Source organism: Pogoniulus pusillus, chromosome 8 (genome assembly GCF_015220805.1).
Source record: "Pogoniulus pusillus isolate bPogPus1 chromosome 8, bPogPus1.pri, whole genome shotgun sequence".
Taxonomy (NCBI): Eukaryota; Metazoa; Chordata; class Aves; order Piciformes; family Lybiidae; genus Pogoniulus; species Pogoniulus pusillus.
The window spans coordinates 41,483,475-41,497,877 of NC_087271.1; the positions used below are offsets into that span (position 1 = coordinate 41,483,475).

Below are 14,403 nucleotides of genomic sequence, written 5' to 3' on the forward strand. Positions count from 1 at the left end.
GCAAGGAAGAAGATCCCCTTCAAGAAGTCTTTGTCTGGTCTAGGCAATAGATGGGGGAGAGAGAGAGGACTAATCCTACTCAAATGTGGTCTTACTCCTGCTGCCTGTAGAAGTCACAAGGAATGGAGGGTTGGAGAAAGAGAAGGGATAATGGTACAGCCTTTTTACTGGCAGCAAACCCCTACTAAGATCCCAGGGAAAGCTGCTAGAAGCACTAGCTCTGGTCAGGAAAGAAGCTGGGCTGCCCAGATTGCAGCAGAGTGGGAACCATGCTGCTCTGAGTTGCTCTCTCCAGAGGATGCTACAGTGACATATATGCAGAGGATAACAACAAGGACAGGCTGGAGGAGCCATGTGGGGGTTTAGCTCTCAAAACAGCTCCTGCAGGCATTCAGAGCAGGGCGTTTCGGGCTAATCTCTGCGTCCCCTCAGGGAACCTGAAGGATTACTGCTCTGCATCTGCTCACATGGTTGGGCCCCACCTTGTCACGGCAGGGGAGCACTGGCAGCCGCTCTCAGGTCTTTAACCGCTTCTGGATGAACAGCAATGGGCCCTGGCCACTGTGGCACAGCACCTCTTAGCTGACTCTCTTGCTCACAGGGAGTTGAGAGGCCTGATGACTTCTCTCCAGCCTTGCCCAGGCAGGAATGAACCTCATGGTTTAACATCAAGGGTTGACTCCTGGCAGAAGCTACAGAGAGCATCAGTGGAGCTTTCTGGCCTAGGCCAGGGGCTGGGAAAGCATGGCCACTGGAGTGTGTGGCCATCTCTGGTCCTTAGCCAGCACTAGTCCATGCCAGAGTCTGTGGCTACAGCCCAAGCCACAGTGGGTGTGGAGGTCCCTAGAGAGCAGTCACCACTACTCATGCAGCCCATGGTGTCCTGCACTCAGCTAACTTGCCTGAAGAAAGGGCTGCAGAAAGACTTGCATGGGCTGAGAGGTTTGTGCTGTTACCCATGCACCGAGCTCAACTACTTGCTTCCCTTTTTCTGCTCCCCTGCCTTCCGAGTGTGCCCTTTGCTAAGGTCGCGGCTGGTGCAGGCACCTGCTCTGCAGGACACAGTCCTCCTTCCTCCCGGGACAGGCAGTGCTGGCTTGGGGTCCTGCTCTGGCTGTGCTAGCTGCCAGCTAGCTGCTCACAGGCACTCAGTGCCATCTGCTGGCTTCTCTTTCCTCGACTGCTACAGAAACAAGGGAAGCTAAACAAGGCTGTGCAGACGTCCAACGGCTCTGGGCAGCCTGCAGTGCTGGACGGAGCTCACCACATGCAGTTCAGTTCAGGACAAGTGCAGGAGCCTGCATCTGCGGAGCAATAACAACAGGCACCAGTGCAGGCTGGGGGCTGCCCTGCTGGAGAGCACCTCCGCGGAGAAAGACTTTGGAGTACTGGTGGACAGCAAATTCTGCATGGGACAGCAATGTGCCCTTGTGGCCAAGAGAGCCAACGGCAGCCTGGGGTGCCTTACGAAAGCGTGTCTAGCAGGGCGAGGGAGGTTCTTCTCCCCCTCGACTCTGCCCTGGTGAGACCACACCTGGAATACTGTGTCCAGTTTTGGGCTCCCCAGTTCAGAAGAGACTGGGAGCTGCTGGAAAGAGTCCAGCAGAGAGCCACGAGGGTGACTGGAGGGCTTGAGCATCTCCCCTAGGAAGAGAGACTGAGAGCCCTGGGGCTGTTAAGTCTGGAGAAGAGAAGACTGAGTGGGGATCTGATCAATCTGAGGGGTGGGGGTCAAGTGTCTGCAGCCAATCTCTTTTCGGTGGTCCATGGCAAGGAGCAATAGCTACAAACTGGAACAGAGCAGGTTTCACCTCAACACGAGGAGAAACTTCTTTACAATGGGGGTTGCAGAGGCCTGGAGCAGGCTGCCCAGAGAGGCTGTGGAATCTCCTTCTCTGGCGACTTTCAAAGCCCACCTGGATGCATTCCTGTGCCAGTTCCCCTGGGTAATCCTGCTTTGGCACAGGGGTTGGACTTGATGATCTCTAGAGGTCCCTTCCAACCTCAAATGTGCTGTGGTTCTGTAAATAAGGAACAGCTTTGCTATTTAGTCAACCTTTCCCCAGCCCCTCACAATGGGCTGCTGAAGCCACATCCACAGGACTGATCCAGACCATTTAAAGAGCCACACTTCCAAAAAGGGAGCATTATATACAGTGTATTTTATTGAACGTTACAAACAGGGTAGTACAGATCAGATTTTAAGTCAGAGGGTTTTAATTTATTATTATTATAACTTAAATATATCTTAAAAAAAACCTCTTGTTCGAAGTCTTTCAACAGAGTAATAAAACAGACTTCCATTTTATTTATAAATAATATGCAGGCATGAAACACACTCACACACCTCTCAACTACCTTACATTTACCTGGGCCCAGATAACTGCCACAGACCTACTCAGGAACCAGTCTTTTACAACACACTTACAGTCAGTGGCACAAACACGTCCACAGTGAAAACTGCAGACTAAAACTTTTATGTATTCACCTCCATTGCAGTGCACAGTCCCACAGGGGTGAGGTTGTTTCAGATCTATTTACTGGATTCAGAAACCAGAGTACCTCACATGAGCACTATGATTCCTAGTGCTATTACCATTAAAGAAGAGTTTAAAGTCCCTAAGCTTTCTGGGACATGCAGCAGAAACCCAAACAACTGTCCATAGCATTAGAGGCACATTTATTGCCTGGGACGTACTCTTCAAATAAACTGACTGTGACAACAGATGGATGCTTTCCAAGCTGCTCAGTGAGTATCTTTTCATCCTGCTTATTCCATTTCTGCAGTTCCAGCCCATATTGCCTCCAGAGAGCACATCTCTGGCAGCGTAGTAAGTGATGTGAATTCATGCACGTCTTCACCTCACTTAGGTACCTTTGAGTAGATCAGAGGAGAAACCAGCCTCCTCTTTGGGCAGCAGCTTACTATTTGCTCACCATCTGGACAAGAGATGGCAAGATCCCAGCTGTGATAACTACATGACTGAATGTAGACAGTGTTTTGCCAGAAGAGCAGAGTCTTACTGTCTGCTTGTGTCCAAGGGCAATACTAGACAGCTTGAGCTCAACTTTTGTGAACAATACAGAAGGTCAATCATCTTGTCAGCAAGAGGTAGAAACATCTGGCCAGCTGCTGATTTGCACATAGTTTCATTCTCTGGAAACTTGAGATGTAAGAAAAGATGGCTTCAGTTCTGGCAAAGAGAAGGAAACCCTCTGTGAGTGGGAGAATCAGCACAGATTGTATCTGCTGTCATTTCAGGCGAGTTTTGTATGCAGTAGGTAGCAAAACTACCCAAAAGTGTTTTAAATACTGCACATGGCTGGACAGAGTGCTAAGGACAATTATCCTAAAGGGGCTGAGTAGCCATTTCTACAGCAGTCTTGTTAGGAACTCTTGTCCCATGCCAAGATGCATGTGCCAGAGCACATCCCTGCTGTTTCGGCCATGGCACAGCAGTTACAGGCTCACAGGATGTTAGGGGTTGGAAGGGACTTCTGGAGATCACTGAGTCCAATGCCCCCGACAGAGCAGGACCATAATGCAGTGCAGGTCGCAGAGGGATGCATCCAGACAGGTCTTGAAAGTCTCCAGAGAAGGAGCCTGCACAACCTCCCTGAGCAGCCTGTTCCAGTGTTCTGTGACCCTTATAGTTAAGATGTTCCTCCTCATGTTGAGGTGGAACTTCCTCTGCTGTAGTTTATACCCATTGTCCCTTGTCCTGTCACAGGGCAGAGCCTGTCCTCTCTCTCGTGAGCCCCAACCCTCATGTATTTGTTAGATCCCCACTAAGTCTTCACCAGACCAAACAGCCCCAAATCCCTCAGCCTCTCCTCACAGGGCAGTGCTCCATCTCCTTAATCATCCTCAGAGATCTCCCTTGGACTCTGTCAAGCAGATCCCTGTCCCTCCTGAACTGTGGAGCACAAAGCTGAATGCAGTATTCCAAATGAGGCCTCAGCAGGGCAGAGCAGAGGGGGAGGAGAACCTCTGCTGGCCACTCTCCTCTTAATGCACCTCAGTTAGCAGCAATGATTGCTTTGTGTGATTAAAAGGGAGAGAATCTTTGAGTGCAGCCATCTCCTGTGCTCACCTGAAACACCTGGAGTCAGACATTCTGGACAGCACTTTGGAAGCTGCCTTCAGTGGTTAGGCTCTGGCAGCTGCTATAAAAAAACAACAATAAAAAGTACTTTAATGACAACCAGCTTATAGCAAATGGAGTTTAGCAAAGTGATTGCAGTGCTCTTCATGCTGCTTTTTGAGACACAACTCACCTGGAAGGAGTAAATTTCTTCACTGCAAAAAGAGCAAGAAAAGGTATTAGCATTTCAAGATGAAAGTCCCCCTTTTTTCTGCTTAAACTCTCCTTCTTATTTCTGAATGTATTATAAAAACACATTACCTAGCAACAAACCTCACAGACAGTTATTACTGTGCTGCCATTAGCCTCATCTCAAATGCCCATTGGCTGTCCCTGGTGGTAATTACAAGTACATTACATGTTGCTTTTTTTCCCTTCTAATCCTTGTTTGCTGAACATTTGGGCTTTGCTGTTTTCTATTTTCCAGTGGTCAGCCAAAAGCCAAACATGGCATGCATGCAGGCTTCTTGAAAATGCTTCTGCAATGTAAGTATCAGAACTTTCACATTTCTGCCAAACAAAGGAGTTTGGAGGTTTTAGGGTTTTTTTCTCCACTGAAAGTTTCTCAGGCAGGTAAACAAAATCAGTGGTCCCAGCCCAGTTGCTCACCTTTTCTTCGGAAACGCCTTGCAAGCCACAGGAGGAATGATGCTGTGGACACCAGAGAGGCACTGGTGGCTGCTATGCCCACAGAGATGTAGCTGGCTTGTTCAGAAGCTGCAAGAGTAAAAAGGGTTCACAGTGAGACCCAGAGGCATATGTGGTCTTTTGAAGCCCTCTCTACCTCTTCTTTTTCAAGAGCCAGAATTGTAGCTTGCAAGGCTTAGGTTTTCTCTTGCTCACAGAGGGCACATCCTGCACACACGAGGTAAAAAGCTGTGTACTAAACATCACCTGACTCGTTGGCAAAGCAATGGCAAGGCAACACGCTGGCTATGCCAGGCTCTGTCCAACCTCCAGCCTCACATGGCAATTTATGCTCACAGCTTTCATGGTGCAGATCATCGTTTAAACTCCCACTGTGCTGTCTTCCTCTTTGAGCAATCCAGTTGAGTTCAATGACATTATTCAGCAATCCAAATTCTGCTCAAGCAAAGAAAGTGCAGCCAAGCTTTTGGGATCTGAGTTGAGTAACAGAGCTCTTGCTGCATGGAATGGGAATGCAAGGCTCAGACTTCTGTCCTGAAAAATTCCAGCTTTTGACAGAAAAGCTCTGTGAGAACTTTTGGTGGAGGAGGTCACCCAAGAAACTATGGAAATTGTTTCCATAAATGTCTCCCTACAAACTTTTCCACCAGACTCATGAACACAGATTTCTTCACAAGAGTTTGTTCCTTTAGAAAAGCTTTTCATAGAATCACAGAGTGTCAGAGCTGGAAGGGACCTTGAAAGCTCATCTGGTCCAAACCCTCTGCCAAAGCAGGATCACCTATACCCGACAACACAGGAACGAGTCCAGGGAGGGAGATTTCACAACCCCCCTGGGCAGCCTGTGCCAGGGCTCTGTCACCCTCGCAGTGAAAAAATTCCTCCTCATGTTTACATGAAACTTTCTATGCCTCAAGTTCCACCCACTGCCCCTTGTGCTGTCACAGGACATCACCCAGCAGAGCCGGGCCCCAGCCTCCTGGCACTCATCCTTTACATATTGATAACCATTGCTGAGGTCACCTCTCAGTCTCCTCCAAGCTAAAGAGTCTCAGCTCCCTCAGGCTCTCCTCAAAAGAGAGATGTTCCATTCCCTTAATCGTCTTTGTGGCTCTGTGCTGGACTCTCTCAAGCAGTTCTATGTCCCTCTTATGTGGAGGGCCCAGAACTAAACACAGATGTGGCCTCACCAGGGCAGAGTAAAGTTTATTCGTATGGAAAAAGCTCAGCATGGAAAATATTTTCATTAGAAACCAAACCAATCTGAAATCAGGTTGAAGTGAAGATAAGAAGTCAATATTTTTTCACCAAGGCCTTTTAGAAATCTTCCCCTCTTCTATTTTCAGAAAACATACTGAGAGACTTGGGGCTTCCCAAGCCCAGGACTTCACTAAAAGTTCCAGCTCATTGGATGGAGTTACCTCCTCCAGCCTTCCACACCTTATTTGACTAGAAAACCAGTGCCACTTCTCTAGGGGCAGTCACAGGTAAAATACCTTCACATGTAGGCAGACGGGCACTCCAGTTTCCTGACTGGCTGCACTCAAGAACACGAGAGCCACTGAGCTTCCATCCTTCCAGACAGCTGAAGAGGCAGGCTGTGTTGTAGGTGAAGTTCCCAGCACCGTGTGAGCAATCCACAGAGCCCTTCTCAGGAGTCCTCAGTGGTTCACACTGCACAACTGAAATGCAGACAGAATTCGTTGTGAGTCACTGAGGACTTATCTTTGGCCCCGGTTTTGCATTGCCAGATGTACTCTCTGCTTTCAAATTCATTTGAGTTTGGGGTGGAAGCAGTTCAGAGAGCCACAATCAGGCAATATTAAGGCAAGGCAAGTCACAGCTGACAAGATGAGGCAGCAGAGAGTTTAGTTTGCAGTTAGGACCAAAAAGGAACACAGATTTCTCTGTGGTGTCCAGTGACAAGTAACTTGTACTTGCCAACCTAGTAAATGTTACCTGTGCATTTTGGTGCTGGCTCTGACCACCGTCCCTGTGCTGTGCACTCCGTGCTGGAGGGGCCGTCCAGAACATAGCCCTCCTTGCAGCGGAAATCACAACGTGAACCAGAGCTGAGATCTGCAGCAGCGTGGTCACAGGTCACAAAGCCTCCTTCTAGCCTGCCTACAGCCTCACATCTCACAGCTGCAACAAACAGACCACAGCAGACATCAGCAGAAACGCCTCAGGAATGCAATATGCCAGTGCCGACAGCCCCAGCGCCCAGGCGGAGCAGGGCTAAGGAAAGATACCTGCACAGGATGGCTGCTGCTTGTCCCAGGCCCCAGTAGACCCACACTGCAGTGTGGCTGCTCCTGTCAGGGTGAACCCTTCCTCGCAAGTGAACTCACAGGTGGCACCCCAGGTCAGCTCCGCAGAGGGGTGGGAGCAGTTCACAGCTCCATTAGCAGGCTTTCCCAAGGCAGGACAGGTCACAGCTGGAAAGCAACGCAGACAGCACACAGCTCAGCCTGGAACCAGCCATTAATAGGGGAGTAATTTTTTCCTGAAAATTAGCAACATATTCACTAAATAGCAGCAGCTTTAGCAAGGAGAGCTCTGTGCTGCCATTTCAGACAGCAGACAGGTGTGCAAATAACTCAAAATAGAAGCCTGACTCTTCAGGCAAAGCTGAAAGTTCATCTGCAACTCATGGCAGTTACTACTTACAAGGAAATATTTCCCCATTTTGACTGCTGCTTGGTGGAGTTTGATGCTTTTAATCACTTAAACCAGGATCTGGTACTAAGCAGAATATTTTTTAAAGCAATCCTATGGCCACAAGTAACTTGCCTGTTGTGAGCAGCCTCACAGCCAGATTATCTGCACTCCCTGCTCCCCACTAAGAAGTAGAAAAGTCTTTCCCTACAAGGAAATCTGGAGCAGGACTAGAGCACTCACCCTGCCCATTTAATCTCTTCAGGGAGAAAAAGACTTGTGCACTTCAGTAAAAAGCACCTTCACCATGTCATTAATCACAGAGGAACAGGGCAGAACTTCAGCTTACAGCTACCAGCAGAGTAACACCTAACGTGGAAAGCTCATCTGTCACTGCTTGAGAAGCTCACCTTGGCATGCTGCCAGGCGGGCAGACCAGACTCCAGAAGAGGTACAGTATACAGATGCCAATGCAGTCAGTTCATATCCTTCCTCACACTGCACTGTGCAGGATGAGTTGTAGCTGAAGCTCTCCAATGGATGGCTGCACTGCAGGCTCCCATGATCAGGTTTCCTCAGCGGATCACAGGTCTCAACTTCAAAGAAACAGAAGAAGATTCACAGTCAGTCTCATTTGCCGAGCAGGCAACGCAACAAGGCAGACAAACTGCCTGCTAGCTGGCGTGAACATGGCCCTGGCTGATAAGCTGGGTGGAGAAATCTTACCAAACTCACAGTCAGGCCCATAGAATCCAGGGTGACAGTGGCAGCTGTGGTTGTTAATAGTCTCTATGCACTCACCATGGCCACTGCAGAGAGATGGGTTACAGGAAGCTGGAAAAAATTAAAAAAACTTCTATCAAATGATACAAGATTTACCAATGGCTGCTACTGAAGCCTGGCTGGCACTTGGCTTTGCAGGCACTACACAAGCAACACCTCTGATGGACCAGCTCACAGTGAGAGGATTCCACTGGCTGGGAACTGCATGACCACTTGTGTTCAAGCAGATGCTAGCAATATGCAAAATGCACAAGGAGCACCCTGCTATGAGGTAGGCAGAAACCCTCAGCAGGTGTACTCTGCAGTAACTCACCACAGCTCTAATTTGGCTGATAAATATTTGACTTGCTTGGGTTTCTGTGGTCATTACCTAGCCTTAGCCACCTCAAAGTGTCTAATCTAATCCAGTGGTCAGACAGACGCCTCCAAAAGGGTACTTCTTATCTAGCTGAGACACCCACTGGAGAGTGGGATGAAAATCACCATCTGGAAGAGCCTGTTTCTCCCCACTGATTCTAGAGAGGCTCTGGTAATTTGCTCACAAAATATGTACAAAGTTTGGGAGCTAAGAAGTGAGATCAGTGCAGTTCTTAGAACAAGAACTTGGGACAAGCATACAAGTGCTCACAGGGTCAGTATGCGATACCAGCCTGAACAACTCATCCCACCCCCAGAGGTGCACATCAGAATAGGTCTTAGCACTCCATACCTGTGTAGCACAAGGCAACCTTCTTTTTCTCACACTTCTCGTCATTCCATTTGCCATCATCCTTTCCTCTTCTGATGTAGATTTCAACACAGTCCTCATTGTTCCCTTTGCCATTTGGCTCACCAGAAGCCCAGTTTTCTGCCTCTTCTGTCAGTTCTTTGTTAGTTCCAATCCAGGTCCACACCTCATGAATTTTTCTGATCCCAATCCAGTAGTAACCCGGATTGAAGGGTAAGAAGTTATTGAGATAGTTGATTTCCTCCTTATTCTGAATAGCAACCATGTTAGTATACCTCTCTTTGCACCACAGCTCTGCTTCACTGTAGGTCATGTTTGTGTCTGAATAATGGTACGTCCAACAATGCACCCCCTGCAGTCTTATCAGGCCTAGAATGAAAAGAGGTCCAAAAGTTGGTGTCTGGCTTTTCCCCCCTTCTCTCTCTCCAGAAGAGCAAGCTCTGCAAAGCCCTATAAACACTGCAAACTTGTCAACATCTGAAACTGCAGAAGTAGTAGTGGCAATTATTTTATAAACAAGCACCTCAGCATCAAGTGCAGAGACTTCAGCCTGAGGAACTGTCTGACCACAGAAAGCTTTGCAGACTTCAGAGCACACTACAGGAGCCAACTGTGCATCTGCCAGGGAAGCAGGCCACTGCAGCTAGAGGTTGTTCTGTGTGGAGCTAGTCTCAGGTTGATCAGGGCAGGTTTCAAACTTGTTTGCTTCTGAGCTGGAACACAACAGTCACACTAATGTTACCATCTAACTACTTTTCTAGGCAGAGAAATGCACACTTACCATAAGTAAGAAGGGGTAAGAACCACAAGTCAACCATGTTACTGAGAGTTGTCTCTTCTCTGTAGCTTCTAAACAGATGGCTATGAGAGATGAAAGGAGCACATTTGTAAAGAACAATACTGACTTTTACCATGCAGTATCAAATGCTGTCCCCATAAGCTTTTTCACATACACTGTTACTCTAAAGACTTGAAAACAATTTCCATTTTAAGAGAGCTCTTAGTATTGAAAGAGCTTTTACATGTAAACAGCTTTTGAGGAACACCAACACAGGATTCCATCTGTCCAGTTTTCCTTTACCTGAGGAATGAAACAGAATCACACTCTCCATCTATACTCACAGGTTGTAAGCTGTGGTGGCCAAGTGGCAAAGTCTTCTGTGATACCTCTCAGTGACTGCTCTCTGTTGCTGAATATGGACCTGAAGTTTAAGTTCAGCTCCAAGTGTCTGGTCTGTGCAATCTCCTGCCGTTGCTACAGCCTTTTATACCCCCAACTGGGAAATCCCGTGTGGAAAAAAATTTCCTGGAAAACCCCAGGATCTGTCTCTCCCCACACATTGAGTTTGATGTTTCCCCTCGCTGAATCAACCCTCCCACAAATTCACACTGTGCTGCCAAGCTGCCAAGTACTACACTGCCTCGCTTTACTGACAGGCAGACAATTCCAGGATAGCAGGAAGGAAGAAGACAGTTAAACTTAGTTGCATGAATAAGCAGATTCCAACTTCTCACCCAGCATAATGTTTTGCAGCAAGGAGTTGTTGGTTCTTCTGGGATCTCATCAAGAAAGGCACCAATACTCAAGGCTGATTAACTGAGTTTGAATAAAAGAAACTGCAGCACTGGACAAGCTCTACCTTGTGGATCACAGCACACTGTGCAGAGTTCTCTTCTGTGGTAAGGTTTGCTGGTACTCTTCTGGGGTCTTGCTCACAATACAGATTCATCAGTCACTTGTAGCAGACAAGCTTGCAATGTAGACAGGTTTGAAGAGTTCCTAGGGCCGTGTGCTCCAACAGCACAGGAATGCAGGCAATGTGAGGATCAGTGTGGCACAACTGTCTCCTGGCTGCACCACTACACTCTGCTTCTTGACCCTCATGAGTTCTTTCACGCACAGCCACTTCAATGATAAGGCAGGGGGCTTGAATGATATATACAGAAGGACTTCTGAGTAGTCTCACTTAAGTATCCACCAAGGACAGCCCTTGTTCCATGTCCACTCAGGCACTTAAGAAGCTCCATCAGGCAGTTCAGCTGCCAAACTGGTATCCAGGCATGAAGTTCACCATTATGGGTAAGGTTTAATGAGGCTTGACACATTGACAGTCCTTGCTGAGTGCTCGCAACAGAAGCATGCAGAGTAGCACCCGTCCGTATCTATAAAGCATAACCAGAATTCATGCAGTGCATGTTGGAGCTCTTATTTTTGAGCCAGTCTAAGCCTGGATTCCAAGCTAAAAAGCTCAGCTGGCATGAATTTCCTTTTTTTTCCACCACAAAAGTTGTCAGGTTTCCATACTTTAATAGATCTCTGGCCATCAAAGTGACCTACCACAGAAAAGAAGATAGGATAAAGATCACATGTTGAACTAGTCTCAATTACTATCAAAGCATGAGCATCTACTACAGATTGAAGCAGTCTTAGAAAGCACGGCAAAGTCAGCTACTGACCACAGGGAGCATTAAAAACAACATACTGAGTATTTGCTGGGAGAAGAACACATTCTGGAAGGTATGAATTAGCAAAGTTAGAAACACAACCAAGCCATCAGAACCTCTGGAACGCTTAAGTTGACTCTCAGCTATGTCGCAGACTCACTCTGCAAGCCCAGGCCTTGCTTAGAACAACCAGACTTCCAGAGGCTTACAGGTAGCATCGGGTCAGGACCATTACTTCTTCAGACTCAGCTGCTCATCCATAAATCAAGAATGAAAACATTTCCTGTCTGCCAACCTTTCTGTCTGTGTGCTTCAGATTGTGAACCCCCCCTAACCGGGGCTGGTACTTTTAACATACATTATGTACATCAAGCAGCAGGGCCTAATTTCACAGAGGTTCTGTAAATCACATCCCAGTAGAAATAATGATGCTGAGTGTGGATAGATTTCCTATTTTGTTCCCTAAAACACTGATCAGCAGCTCTAATTGTAGATACAGCAAAAATAGAGACAACTCCATAAACAGTTTAAATCCCCTCTGAAGCTAGGAGGTAGAGAATCTTACATCTCTTCCTGGAGATTCACTTTTCCAAGTCACTTTATGAGCTTCCTGCTGGTAAGCCTCATCCTTGTCCTGGCAGAAGCTCTGAGGCTGAGTGGAGCAAACTTCGTCAGAAGTGCTTTGCCAGTGGAATCTCCGGAGGAAGGAAGAGAACGGTTCGCAGCTTGCAGCACCCTTCCTTCCCAGGGGCTGTCCCAGACCTCTTGTCTGCAGGAGATCATAATGATTAAAAAAACACCAAAGTAATTTCTTTGTAAAAACCCCAGCCCCAAAAAAGGCTGCCTCTTTTTGTTGGCAGTGCTCCCTTATGCATTACTGGTGTGGGGCTCTTCTTGTTTCTCCCCAGGGAATTCTGCCATTGACTAATTATATTTTTATCTCCCTATAATGTAATGGAAAATGAACATGAATGCAGCATTTTCAGGAGGAGAGAGAAGGGGAGAGAGAAAAGGGGAGAAAAGGGAAGAGAGAAAAGGGGAGAGAAAAGAAAAAATAGAAAGAAAAAAGAAAATAAAGACTAGGGGAGGGAAAGAAAGAAAACAGGCGTGACCTCATTGCTGTCTACAACTACCTGAAGGGAGGTTGTAGCCAGGTGGGGGTTGGCCTCTTCTCCCAGGCAACCAGCAACAGAACAAGGGGACACAGTCTCAAGTTGTGCCACGGAAAGTATAAGCTGGATGTTAGGAGGAAGTTGTTGTCAGAGAGAGTGATTGGCATTGGAATGGGCTGCCCAGGGAGGTGGTGGAGGCACCGTCCCTGGAGGTGTTCAAGAAGAGACTGGATGAGGCACTTAGTGCCATGGTGTGGCTGACTGGATAGGGCTGGGTGTTAGGTTGGACTGGATGAGCTTGGAGGTCTCTTCCAACCTGCTTGCTTCTATGATTCTATGATTCAAAGAAAGCAGCCCTGGAAAACATTTTCAGAATCACAAAACTAAGGTCAAAATGTCTTCATTAAACTTTCAGAAAGACTGGGATTCCTGTGAGCTAAAGCCTGCACTGCTTCCTAAGTCACACAGGTATTGCAAGACACAACTCTGATAAAGTCACTTCGGTTGAACTGAGGCTGTACAAGTGAGAACTGCCTCCTAGCTGGCTTCCATGTGACTAATTCATTCTCTTCTCACTATCATTGTTATTTCACATTTCTGCCTTTTTTTCCCCCTCCTCTTGCCAATTAATTTGAGGAAGTAAATATCTGATTTTGTGTGACCCTCAGCTAGGTGCTGTTGTCCACTCTCATCTGAACACAAGACAGAATTATTTCAAATGAATCTAATTCCTCTGCGCCAGAAAAGCAGGAGACTAAAAAAAGTCACATTTTGTTGAACAATTCTTCTTGTTCCTATATACTTCAGACTCTCATTTCCACAAGTCTAAGTCCAGCAGTTTTGCTGGTTTGGGTTTTTTAAAGAATGAATGAGAATACCCCAGATCACCTCCTTTTCCTTACAGAGGTGGCTGACAAGGATCACCTAGTTCTCCCATTGGAAGGCTTACACAATAGGCCATTATGACACACAACAGGTAAGAAAAGGCTGCATAAATATAGTAAGAGTAAGAACACCAAAATCCAGGTCTACTCTTTAAAGAGGGACAGCAATGACAGAGGACATGTCAAATACAACCTCTTTCTAGACAAAGTCACTGCATAGAGATATGGATTGGGAAGAGAGAACACATCAGAGTACAGAAGGACTGAAGACTATTTAGATTACTTACACCAAATCGAGTTGCTGTTTAAGGACGCAGACCCTCAGTAATTACCTTTGAGAGTGTGAGGAAAGGTGTCAGAGGGATGACAAAATGCAAATACTGCAAATCTATCTAGGAAAGGAAGATCAAAATAATTAGAGGCCAGGCCTTCCATGCCAAGAGCTAGAAAATATGCTATAGAATCACAGAATCAGGCAGAGTTGGAAGGGAACACAAGGAGCAGCCAGTTCCAACCCCCCTGCCATGCCCAGGGGCATCCTACCTTAGAGCAGCCTGCACACAGCCTCAGCCATCCTGGCCTGAAACACCTCCAGCCATGGGGCCTCAACCACCTCCCTGGGCAACCCATTCCAGCCTCTCACCACTCTCCTGCTCAACAACTTCCTCCTCACCTCCAGCCTCACTCTCCCCACCTCCAGCTTTGCTCCATTCCCCCCACTCCTGGCACTCCCTCACACCCTCAAAAGTCCCTCCCTAGCATTTTTGTAGCCCCCTTCAGATGCTGGAAGGCCACAAGAAGGTCACCTGGGAGCCTCCTCTGCTCCAGCCTGCACAGCCCCAACTCTTTCAGTCTGTGCTCACAGCAGAGCTGCTGCAGCCCTCTGAGCATCCTCCTGGACCTGCTCTGGACACTCTCCAGCATCTCCACAGCCCTCTTGGCCCAGGGGCTCCAGAGCTGGATGCAGTACTCCAGGTGGAGTCTCAGCAGAGTGCACTAGA

The 14,403-nt window shown here is 47.5% G+C and overlaps 1 protein-coding gene across 1 annotated transcript; it reads right to left on the reverse strand.

The window, feature by feature from the left end:
* Positions 1 to 4,093: 4,093 nt before the first annotated feature.
* SELE (selectin E) lies at positions 4,094 to 10,519 on the reverse strand. Its single transcript, XM_064148330.1, has 11 exons — positions 10,477 to 10,519; positions 9,743 to 9,822; positions 8,944 to 9,330; positions 8,178 to 8,285; positions 7,862 to 8,047; positions 7,046 to 7,231; positions 6,753 to 6,938; positions 6,290 to 6,475; positions 4,755 to 4,862; positions 4,279 to 4,300; positions 4,094 to 4,167 (listed from the first exon to the last, which is right to left on the reverse strand). The coding sequence occupies exons 2-11, from the start codon at positions 9,777 to 9,779 to the stop codon at positions 4,110 to 4,112; spliced, it is 1,464 nt and encodes a 487-aa protein (XP_064004400.1). The 5' UTR covers positions 9,780 to 9,822; positions 10,477 to 10,519; the 3' UTR covers positions 4,094 to 4,109.
* Between the last annotated feature and the right edge of the window lie 3,884 nt (positions 10,520 to 14,403).

Bases quoted from the DNA above. Each gene is read 5' to 3' on its own strand.
- SELE (XM_064148330.1), bottom strand. From the start codon at position 9,779: ATGGTTGACTTGTGGTTCTTACCCCTTCTTACTTATG. The intron at 9,331-9,742 runs GTAAGTGTGCAT...TTTTCATTCTAG, and splicing joins CTTACCCCTTCTTACTTATG to GCCTGATAAGACTGCAGGGG. The intron at 6,476-6,752 runs GTAACATTTACT...TCTGCATTTCAG, and splicing joins GCCAGCACCAAAATGCACAG to TTGTGCAGTGTGAACCACTG.